At 40.8% G+C, this 12,323-nt stretch overlaps 1 protein-coding gene across 1 annotated transcript in view; it reads right to left on the bottom strand.

Annotated features, from left to right (window-relative positions):
- LOC127411215 (uncharacterized) overlaps window positions 1-12,323 on the bottom strand; it is a 42,862-nt gene that overhangs the window by 28,925 nt on the left and 1,614 nt on the right. Inside the window, exons 2-5 of the mRNA XM_051646614.1 lie at window positions 4,567-4,722; window positions 4,339-4,428; window positions 3,234-3,377; window positions 2,890-3,039 (exon numbers count right to left, since the gene is read on the bottom strand). Of these exons, the coding sequence (XP_051502574.1) occupies window positions 2,890-3,039; window positions 3,234-3,377; window positions 4,339-4,428; window positions 4,567-4,660 (478 nt within the window). The 5' untranslated portion in view covers window positions 4,661-4,722. The remainder of the gene's footprint in view (window positions 1-2,889; window positions 3,040-3,233; window positions 3,378-4,338; window positions 4,429-4,566; window positions 4,723-12,323) is intronic.

The following is a 12,323-nucleotide window of genomic DNA, read 5'->3' as shown; positions in this document are numbered from 1 at the left end:
TGACCCATAACAGTGAAGGATTGAAATTGCTAGTGAGGAAAATTATTAGACACTGATTTCTGAGGTGCTGTGACAGTTGATTGCATAGTTCCAGTTTTATTTCTGATTATTTCAATTTTATATTATGTCTGGTTCAGTTGATTCTTTATTCCTAACCAATTTAGCCACAATACTGAATAAACACTCAGGATTGTTGTGGTTATTTTCTATGAGTTTGCTAAAATATATTTTAGTGCCAGTTTAGGAGGATATCTAGGTACTTATATCATAGTAAATGATGTCACAATAAAGAGAGAATTTTTTTTTTAAATACATATACAGTATATATATATATATATATATATATATATATATATATATATATATATATATATATATATATATATAACCACAATAGGAAAAATACATACATTATTTAAAGAAAAGGACTGAAGTCAATTTCTTCATTTAAACCCGGAAAATCCATTGCCTTCATCTGATAAATATAACATTTTTCTCTTTGTAATAATATTTTTAAATGATCCCCGCTGTTTCTAAAGCTTCCACTATAAGACTATCAGGGTTGCTATTGTGGGCTACCTGAAAATGCCTCGCCATAAGATAGTCCATATTATGTTTTCTAATGGCATACTTATGTTCAGAGACCCTATCCTTTAAACGAGATGAGGTAATGATCTGAGATATCATCGCTCTGCGGTAGAATTTTTATAGGATCAACATCAACTCCATATGACAGAATTAAATCAAGCATATGATTATGGTGATGAGTTGGTCCTGTCACATTTTGTCTGACTCCAAGAAAGTTGAGAATATAAATAAATTATAATCCCAATGTGTAATTTTCACTATCTATGTGAATGTTGAAGTCACCAACAATTAAAGCTCTATCTACATTAACTACTAGATTTGATAGAAAATTTGCAAATTCACCAAGGAAATCTGAGTAGGGCCTGGGTGATCTATATACTGTAGCAAGGGCAAAAGACAGCAGAATTTTTTTATTTATATCTGATGGTGTTACATTAAGTATTATTAATTCTAAAGACTGAAACTTATATCCTGTCTTCTGAGTAACACCAAAAACTTCACTGTAAATTGAAGCACCTCCTCCTCGATCCTTCAGATGAGACTCATGCTTATAACAATTACCTGGGGGAGTAGATTCATTTAAACTAATATATTCATCAGGTTTAATCCAGGTTTCAGTCAAACAGAGCACATCCAAACTATGATCTGTAATAATTTCATTTACAGTTAGTGTTTTGGTAGAAAGAGATCTAATGTTTAGTAGCCCTACCTTTATATGATGTTAATTTATTATTTTTTTCAAGTTTGACCTTAATCAAAATTTTTTTAAATGATTTAGTGAGGGATTTGTGTTTGGTAGCTCAGGGAACAGACACAGTCTCCATATGATATCTAGATGACACAGTCTCTATATTTTGTAGTTTATGTGACCTGTGTGATGTCTCAAGGCAGCTAGCAGATGTTCTGAATAACCAGTTTGTCTGCTTCCTGACCTGGGCCCCAGACAGTCAAATACTATCACCTTCCCTGGAGGGATGGAGTCCGTCTCTCTTTAGCAGGTAAGGTCTACCCCAAAAACTCTTCCAATTGTCTATAAATCCTATGCAATTCTCCGGACACCACTCAGACATCCAGCCATTCAGTGACACCAATCTACTATAAACTTCATCACCACGAAAAACAGGGAGGGGACAAGAGCATATGACAGTGTCTGACATCGTTTTTGCAAGTTCACACACCTCTTTAACATTGTCTTTAGTAATCTCCGACTGGCGAAACCAGACATTGTTAGTGCCGACATGAATAACAATTTTAGAAAATTACGTTTAGCATTAGCCAGCACTTGTAAATTTGATCTGATGTCAGACGCTTGAGCCCCAGAAATGCATTTAAGAATGGTGGCTGGAGTCTCTATTTCCAAGTTCCTTACAATAGAATCACCAATTTTTAAGGCTCTTTCAACATGATTCTCAGTAGGTGCATCACTGAGTGGGGAGAATCTATTGGAAACCCTAACAGGAACGGGAGAGTGGTGTCGCTTTGTTGAACGAGTATGCCGCCGAGACATCACCGAAATGCCCTTCTGCGGGGGCTCTTCATCCGGAACCAAAGTGTATGTGTTGCTCACTGTACTACCTGTATCCGAAACAGTATCTACCGGCTTCTTTTTCTCACTGACCTCCACTAGCGTTCTGATGCATGCCTCTAACTAATTTATCTTCTCTGTCAGCTTGACTAATTGCTTACATTTATCACATGTGAATCCCTCACTGCTGATGGAAGAAACTATAGTAAACATGTGGCATGCAATGCAGGAAGAAATAACATGAGCGGATGCCATGACTTACTGCAATTGTTTGATGTTGTTGTTGTTGTTGTTATTGTTGTTGTTATTGTTATGGTTGTTCTTGAGCGGAGAGGGTCTGAGATTGATGTGGTTCGATGTGGATCCTAATCAGCAGATGTTTGAGACTGATGCAATAATCCGTGTAAAACACAGTGGACTAAATGAATGCACGCAGTTGAGATGCGAGATGTAGACAAGTGTGGGAAAAAAGAAAAAAGAGAGAAAACGGGTGCGCACGGTAACATACACACAGTTGAAACGGTAGAAAAGTGGAAAAACCCAAAGCACATGTTAAAATGGCAAAGGATAAAACAATGAACGTATAAGAATAAGAATGATCAATGCTAAGCAGGCTAGCAAGCTACAAACACTCGTGCAGCGTGCCGGCAGCCTCACTTCTAGCTTTGGCCACTGAGGCCGGTGGTTTGAATTTCGTTAAGCATAGACCGATTTCAGCAGCAGACCTTTTAGCCTCTTGTTGCCAAATTCAAAGTGAGATCAGTGTGGTGTATCACCTGGATACTTAGGCAGAAGGCCTGCCATGCCCCACCACTGTACCAGCCTGCCAAGCAGGATGTGTTGCCTGATGGCATAATGGTTCTGGTTCCAATAATCCCATCCATATGAAGCTTTGCTGCCCAGTGCACACTCTCCACATGGCATACCTGAAGAGCATAGAAACAATATGTTAAATCAATATAATTGAGGCCAAAATTATTGCCACCCCTCAATATTTTCAATGTTCAACATTTCTTCCAGAAAATTATTGAAACTAAAACATCTTGTGCTGCTGTTCTGCAACTTTTTTTCTGCAGTGGACAAATAAAGCAGAAGAGAGATTACTAATATCAAAACTGACCATGTTTAATGTGCAGAGGGCTGCTATGTTTCTTTACTAGGTGGAATAGAGAAAGCAGGTTCTTCAGTTTGAGGACCAGTTTATGGATGACAGCAAATGAGTTTTCATCTAGAAACATCCACAAGCCTCTACATTGACTGAAACCTGTAGTCAGAGAAAAGTAATGATCATTTAACATAAAAAATAAAAATAAAACCCTGTGAACACTGTGCATTCAGAAAGTATTCAGACCCCTTCATTTTTTCCACATTTTGTTATGTTGCATTATTGTTGCTTTGTTATAATTTTTGATTGGGTTCAAGTCTGGGCTCTGGCTAGGCCACTCCATGACATTCACAAAGTTATCCCTAAGCCACTCTTGCATTGCCTTGGATGTGTGCTTAGGGTCATTGTCCTGTAGGAAGGTGAACCTTCGGCTCAGTCTGAGGTCCTGAGTGCTCTGGACCAGGTTTTCATTAAGTATATCTCTGTGTTTTGCTGCATTCAGCTTTCCTTCAACTCTGACCAGTCCGCCAGTCCCTGCCACTGAAAAACACCTCCACAGCATGATGCTACCATCACCATGCTTCACCGTTGGGATGGTATTGTGCAGGTGATGAGCAGTGCCTGGTTTCCTCCAGACATGACGCTTGGAATTGAGGCCAAACGGTTCAATCTTCGTTTCATCAAACCAGAGAATCTTGTTTCTCACAGTCTGAGAGTCCTTTAAATGGCTTTTTTGCAAATTCCAAGCAGGCTTTCATGTGTCTTGCACTTAGGAGAGGCTTCTGTCTGGCCATTCTGCCATAAAGCCCAGATCAGTGGAGTGTTGCAGTGATGGTTGTCCTTCTGCAAGTTTCTCCCATCTCCTCACATGATCTCTGGAGCTCAACCAGAGTGAACATTGGGTTCTTGGTCACCTCTCTTACAAGGCCCTTCTCCACCAATTGCTCATTTGTTTTTGTTTTTTTAAAGCATTTTAGCATAAGACTGCAACATAACAAAATGTGAAAAAATGAAGGGGTCTGAATACTTTCTGAATGCACTGTATATACAGTATATATGTGTGTGTGTGTGTTAAAGAAATAGGTTAAGCACAATGTTTAATAAGATTTCTGCTGCTCACAGCACATTAACAGCTCCTTCTTGGTGAGTTCTGCTGATCGTTGAAGCCAGCAGTCAAAACTGGCCAAGCGTTCATCCATATCCTCTTCACCTAGAAGATAGCATCACATCAAGCAGGTACAGATAAAAAATGAAGTTACTGTACACAAGTTACATCATTGTGACCTATAATGGGCTGACAGTGTAAGCAAAGAGGACAGAATATGTGAGGACATATTAAAACTCTTACCATCAGTATAGAGGCCCCGTAACCAACAAATGATGCCCCTAACATTGTTGTCTGTTAAAGCTTTATTCCAAAGGACCTCAGTGTTAAGAATCATTCTGCTGTTCCATAAAGACTCCACCAAATGTCACAACATGGCAAGGTATTATGACCTTACACCTAAAGAAATCACAATCCAAATTTTTTTTAATTAATTTGCCCATTCAAATGCCATTACATTTATGATGGATATATATATACACTGGTGGCCAAAAGTTTGGAATAATGTACAGATTTTGCTCTTATGGAAAGAAATGTGTACTTTTATTCACCAAAGTGGCATTCAACTGATCACAATGTATAGTCAAGACATTAGTAATGTGGAAAATTACTATTACTATTAAAAGTTCTCAAAAAATCCTCCACGTGCAGCAATGACAGCTTTGCAGATCCTTGGCATTCTAGCTGTCAATTTTTCCAGATACTCAGGTAACATTTCACCCCACGCTTCCTGTAGCACTTGCCATAGATGTGGCTGTCTTGTAGGGCACTTCTCATGCACCTTACTGTCTAGCTGATCCCACAAAAGCTCAATGGGGTTAAGATCCATAACACCCTTTTCCAATTTAGCATGATTACTCAAGGATAAGGTGTTGGAGTGACAGCTGCTGGAAATGAGGCCTGTCTAGATTTGATAAAAAAATTACTTTTTTCAAATAGTGATGGTGCTGTTTTTTACATCAGTAATGTCTTGATAATACTTTGTGATCAGTTGAATGCAACTTTGGTGAATTAAAGTACAAATTTCCTTCTGAAAAAAGCAAAATATGTACATTATTCCAAACTTTTGGCCGCCAGTATATATATATATATATATATATATATATATATATATATATATATATATATATATATATATATATATATATATATACAGTGCATCCGGAAAGTATTCACAGCACTTCACTTTTTCCAATTTTTTTTATGTTACAGCCTTATTCCAAAATGGATTAAATTCATTATTTTCTCAAAATTCTACAAACAATACCCTTAATGACAACATGAAAGAAGTTTGCTTGAAATCTTTGCAAATTTATTAAAAATAAAAAAGGAAAAAAAATCACATGTACATAAGTATTCACAGCCTTTGCCATGACACTCAAAATTGAGATCAGGTGCATCCTGTTTCCACTGATCATCCTTGAGATGTTTCTACAACTTGATTGGAGTCCAACTGTGCTAAATTCAGTTGATTGGACATGATTTGGGAAGGCACACACCTGTCTATATAAGGTCCCACAGTTAACAGTGCATGTCAGAGCACAAACCAAGCCATGAAGTCCAAGGAATTGTCTGTAGACCTCCGAGACAGGATTGTATTGAGGCACAGATCTGGGGAAGGGTACAGAAAAATTTCTGCAGCATTGAAGGTCCCAATGAGCACAGTGGCCTCCATCATCCTTAAATGGAAGAAGTTTGGAACCACCAGGACTCTTCCTAGAGCTGGCCGCCCGGCCAAACTGAGTGATCGGGGGAGAAGGGCTTTAGTCAGGGAGGTGACCAAGAACCCGATGGTCACTCTGACAGAGCTCCAGCGTTTCTCTGTGGAGAGAGGAGAACCTTCCAGAAGAACAACCATCTCTGCAGCACTCCACCAATCAAGCCTGTATGGTAGAGTGGCCAGATGGAAGCCACTCCTCAGTAAAAGGCACATGACAGCCCGCCTGGAGTTTGCCAAAAGGCACCTGAAGGACTCTCAGACCATGATAAACAAATATTGAACTCTTTGGCCTGAATGGCAAGCATCATGTCTGGAGGAAACCAGGCACCGCTCATCACCTGGCCAATACCACCCCTACAGTGAAGCATGGTGGTGGCAGCATCATGCTGTGGGGATGTTTTTCAGCGGCAGGAACTGGGAGACTAGTCAGGATCAAGGGAAAGATGAATGCAGCAAAATACAGAGACATCCTTGATGAAAACCTGCTCCAGAATGCTCTGGACCTCAGACTGGGGTGAAGGTTCATCTTCCAACAGGACAATGACCCTAAGCACACAGCCAAGATAACAAAGGAGTGGCTATGGGACAACTCTGTGAATGTCCTTGAGTGGCCCAGCCAGAGCCCATAATTTAACCTGATTGAACATCTCTGGAGAGATCTGAAAATGGCTGTGCACCAATGCTCTACATCCAACCTGATGGAGCTTGAGAGGTTCTGCAAAGAAGAATGGGAGAAACTGCCCAAAAATAGGTGTGCCAAGCTTGTAGCATCATACTCAAAAAGACTTGAGGCTGTAATTGGTGCTAAAGGTGCTTCAACAAAGTATTGAGCAAAGGCTGTGATTTATTTTTAATAAATTTGCAAAGATTTCAAACAAACTTCTTTCATGTTGTCATTATGGGGTATTGTTTGTAGAATTGAGGAAAATAATGAATTTAATACATTTTGGAATAAGGCTGTAACATAACAAAATGTGGAAAAAGTGAAGCGCTGTGAATACTTTCCGGATACACTGTGTGTATATATATATATATACACACCCACTACTGGTCAAAAGTTTTGAAACACTTACTCTTTCTATATTATAATTTTTGTTTCACATTTTAGAATAATAGTAAAGTCATCAAAACTATGGTATAACATAAAAGGAACTTTGGGAATTATGTTGTGACTAAACAAAATCCTAAATAAATCAAAACTATGTTATATTTTAGCATCTTCATAGTAGTCACCCTTTGCCTAGAATTTGCAGACATGTACTCTTGACATTTTCTCAACCAACTTCTTCAGGTATCACCCTGGGATGCTTTTTAAACAGTATTGAAGGAGTTCCCATCTGTGTTGGGCAATTATTGGCTGCTTTTCTTTATTAAGTCATCAATTTTAAAAACTTTTTTTTTTTATTTATTTATAAAATTTTAGTTTTATAATGAAATATATTAATAAGCCATTTGTCTGGGCAGCACGGCCGTGGAAATGCAGGAGGAAAAAGGGAAACAGAGCCGGCGTTCTCATCAGAGTAAGATGTCGCGCAAATCGACCCCCGCTACCCACTATTCTACTGGCAAATTTTCAGTCTCTGGATAAGAAGCTCTGCGAGCTGAAAGCGAGGATTTCTTTCCAACGAGATACAAGGGACTGCTGCATTATCTGCATTACGGAAACTTGAATGTCTGCGGAGATTCCAGACTCAGCCATTGAACCTGCGGGGTTCTCCGTGCACCGAGCGGACAGAGCGAAAGACCTCTCAGGTAAAAGCAGAGGTGGTGGTGTATGTTTTATGATCAACAAATCCTGGTGTGATCAGAGGAACGTACATTCTATCAAGTCTTTCTGCTCTCCTGATCTGGAATTTCTTATGCTTCTGTGTCGACCATTCTGGCTACCGAGGGAATTCACAGCAGTCATTATCACAGCTGTGTACATCCCCCCACAAGCCAACACAGACTGGGCACTCAAGGAACTGTATGGGATTATAAGTGAGCAGGAAACCGCGCACCCTGAGGCCGCGTTCATTGTGACCGGAGGACTTTAATAAAGCCAGTTTAAAATCAGTCGCAACAAAATATCACCAGCACATTAGTTTCAACACACGAGGGGACCGGGTTTTGGACCATTACTACTCTCCATTCCGGGATGGCTACAGATCCCTCCCCCGCCCACCATTTGGCAGATCGGACCACTCTTTTATTCTGCTTCTGCCCGCTTACAGGCAGAAATTGAAACAGGAAGCACCCACCCTCAGAACGATCCAGTGCTGGTCGGACCAATCAGATTCTAGGCTACAAGACTGTTTTGATCACACGGACTGGGAGATGTTCCGGTCCGCCTCTGATGACGACATCGAGCTTTACGCTGATAGCGTAATGTGTTTCATCAGAACATGTGTAGAGGATGACGTTCTGACCGGAACTGTACAAATCTATCCGAATCAGAAACCTTGGATCAATAGCGATGTTCACGCGGCACTTAATGTGCGGACCTCCGCTTTAAATTCCGGGAACATGGAGGAGCATAAACAAGCCAGTTATGCCCTCCGAAAAACTATCAGAACCGCAAAACGCCAGTACAGGAGTAAGATTGAAGGACAGTTTAACACCACCAACTCTAGAAGCATGTGGCAGGGAATTAACATCATCACGGACTTTAAAGGGAATAAAAACTCCGCCATGAACACCGCTGCCTCTCTACCGGATGAGCGAAATACTTTTTATGCTCATTTCGAGGGAAATAACACCGCCCTCGCAGAGAGAGCTCTCGCGGCTGAAGCTACAGAGGTTAGTTCACTCTCCGACTCTGTAGCGGATGTAACCCGATCCTTCCGACGGGTGAATAAACGTAAAGCCGCTGGCCCAGATGGCATTCCGGGCCGCGTCATCAGAGCGTGCGTGAACCAGCTGGCTGGTGTTTTTATGGACATTTTCAACCTTTCCCTCTCTTTGTCTGTAGTCCCCACATGCTTTAAAACATCCACCAATGTGCCTGTTCCAAAACAATCAAAAATAACTTGTTTAAATGACTGGCGTCCTGTTGCTCTGACACCCATCATTAGCAAATGTTTTGAGAGACTAATCAGAGATTACATCTGCTCTGTTTTGCCACTCTCTCTTGACCCGCTGCAGTTTGCTTACCACAACAACCGCTCCACTGATGATGCCATTGCATCTACAATACACACTGCTCTCTCCCACCTGGAAAAAAGGAACACTTATGTGAGAAGGCTGTTTGTAGACTACAGCTCAGCATTCATCACCATAGTGCCCTCCAAGCTTGATGAGAAACTCCGGGCTCTGGGCTTAAACAGCTCGCTGTGCAGCTGGATCCTGGACTTCCTGTCAAGCAGACGCCAGGTGGTTAGAATAGGCAGCAACATCTCCTCATCACTGACCCTCAACACTGGAGCCCCGCAGGGCTGTGTTCTCAGCCCACTCCTGTATTCCCTGTACACAAATGACTGTGTGGCAACACATTGCTCCAATGCCATCATTAAGTTTGCTGATGACACGACGGTGGTAGGTCTGATCACTGACAATGATGAAACAGCCTACAGAGAGGAGGTACACACTCTGACACACTGGTGTCAGGAGCACAACCTCTCCCTCAACGTCAGTAAGACAAAGGAGCTTGTGGTGGACTTCAGAAGAAAAGACAGAGAACACAGTCCCATCACCATCAATGGAGCACCGGTGGAGAGAGTTAGCAGCTTTAAGTTCCTGGGTGTCCACATCACTGAGGAACTCACATGGTCCATCCACATTGAAGTCGTTGTGAAGAAGGCTCATCAGCGCCTCTTCTTCCTGAGACGGCTGAGGAAGTTTGGAATGAACCGCCACATCCTCACACGGTTCTACACCTGCACTGTGGAGAGCATCCTGACTGGCTGTATCTCCGCCTGGTACAGCAATAGCACCGCCCACAACTGCAAAGCACTGCAAAGGGTGGTGCGAACTGCCAGACACATCATCGGAGGTGAACTTCCCTCCCTCCAGGAAATATATACAAGGCGGTGTTTGAAAAAAGCTCACAGGATCATCAGAGACTCCAGCCACCCGAGCCATGGGCTGTTCTCACTGCTACCATCAGGTAGGCGGTATCGCAGCATCAGGACCCACACCAGCCGACTCCATGATAGCTTCTTCCCCCAAGCAATCAGACTTTTGAACTCTTGATCTCCCACGATCAAAATACATCAGCACTGCACTTTATTACCCTTACTCTTATATCTCACACCGGACTGTCATAAATTATATTATTATTATATTATGTTATCTCTTAACAACTGACTATCAACTGACAGCCTGAATGTCAATACAGTACAATACTGTACATTCTATATATATATATACTTTTTTATGTATTTTTATTTTTTATTTTTATTGAATAATGTATATCTATATAGTGCATATTGTATACTGTACAGTGTATGTTATTATTTGTATACTGTTGAGTGTAATTATGTGTATAACAGATGTTTAAATTGTGTTGTGTTAATTTGATGTTATTGTAAATTGGTATACAGGTGCATCTCAATAAATTAGAATGTCGTGGAAAAGTTCATTTATTTCAGTAATTCAACTCAAATTGTGAAACTCGTGTATTAAATAAATTCAGTGTACACAGACTGAAGTAGTTTAAGTCTTTGGTTCTTTTAATTGTGATGATTTTGGCTCACATTTAACAAAAACCCACCAATTCACTATCTCAAAAAATTAGAATACATCATAAGACCAATAAAAAAAACATTTTTAGCGAATTGTTGGCCTTCTGGAAAGTATGTTCATTTACTGTATATGTACTCAATACTTGGCAGGGGCTCCTTTTGCTTTAATTACTGCCCAATTCGGTGTGGCATGGAGGTGATGAGTTTGTGGCACTGCTGAGGTGGTATGGAAGCCCAGGTTTCTTTGACAGTGGCCCTCAGCTCATCTGCATTTTTTGGTCTCTTGTTTCTCATTTTCCTCTTGACAATACCCCATAGATTCTCTATGGGGTTCAGGTCTGGTGATTTTGCTGGCCAGTCAAGCACACCAACACCATTGGTGTAATTTAACCAACTTTTGGTGCTTTTGGCAGTGTGGGCAGGTGCCAAATCCTGCTGGAAAATGAAATCAGCATCTTTAAAAAGCTGGTCAGCAGAAGGAAGCATGAAGAGCTCCAAAATTTCTTGGTAAATGGGTGCAGTGACTTTGGTTTTCAAAAAACACAATGGACCAACACCAGCAGATGACATTGCACCCCAAATCATCACAGACTGTGGAAACTTAACACTGGACTTCAAGCAACTTGGGCTATGAGCTTCTCCACCCTTCCTCCAGACTCTAGGACCTTGGTTTCCAAATGAAATACAAAACTTGCTCTCATCTGAAAAGAGGACTTTGGACCACTGGGCAACAGTCCAGTTCTTCTTCTCCTTAGCCCAGGTAAGACGCCTCTGACGTTGTCTGTGGTTCAGGAGTGGCTTAACAAAAGGAATACGACAACTGTAGCCAAATTCCTTGACATGTCTGTGTGTGGTGGCTCTTGATGCCTTGACCCCAGCCTCAGTCCATTCCTTGTGAAGTTCACCCAAATTCTTGAATCGATTTTGCTTGACAATCATAAGGCTGCGGTTCTCTCGGTTGGTTGTGCATCTTTTTCTTCCACACTTTTTCCTTCCACTCAACTTTCTGTTAACATGCTTGGATACAGCACTCTGTGAACAGCCAGCTTCTTTGGCAATGAATGTTTGTGGCTTACCCTCCTTGTGAAGGGTGTCAATGATTGTCTTCTGGACAACTGTCAGATCAGCAGTCTTCCCCATGATTGTGTAGCCTAGTGAACCAAACTGAGAGACAATTTTGAAGGCTCAGGAAACCTTTGCAGGTGTTTTGAGTTGATTAGCTGATTGGCATGTCACCATATTCTAATTTTTTGAGATAGTGAATTGGTGGGTTTTTGTTAAATGTGAGCCAAAATCATCACAATTAAAAGAACCAAAGACTTAAACTACTTCAGTCTGTGTGCATTGAATTTATTTAATACACGAGTTTCACAATTTGAGTTGAATTACTGAAATAAATGAACTTTTTCACGACATTCTAATTTATTGAGATGCACCTGTATGTCTCATCACTGTCACGACTGCTATGTTGATCGGAACTGCACCCAAGAATTTCACACACCATTGCACTTGTGTATATGGCTGTGTGACAATAAAGTGATTTGATTTTGATTGAATTAATATGGTGGAACAATTATATTTTTATATACAAAATTTTCTCTGTGTCTACAAAACTAATT

Source organism: Myxocyprinus asiaticus, chromosome 20 (genome assembly GCF_019703515.2).
Source record: "Myxocyprinus asiaticus isolate MX2 ecotype Aquarium Trade chromosome 20, UBuf_Myxa_2, whole genome shotgun sequence".
In the NCBI taxonomy this organism is placed as follows: domain Eukaryota; kingdom Metazoa; phylum Chordata; class Actinopteri; order Cypriniformes; family Catostomidae; genus Myxocyprinus; species Myxocyprinus asiaticus.
Note: the sequence above shows the minus strand (reverse complement) of the source record. Positions and strands in the feature narration are given on the sequence as shown.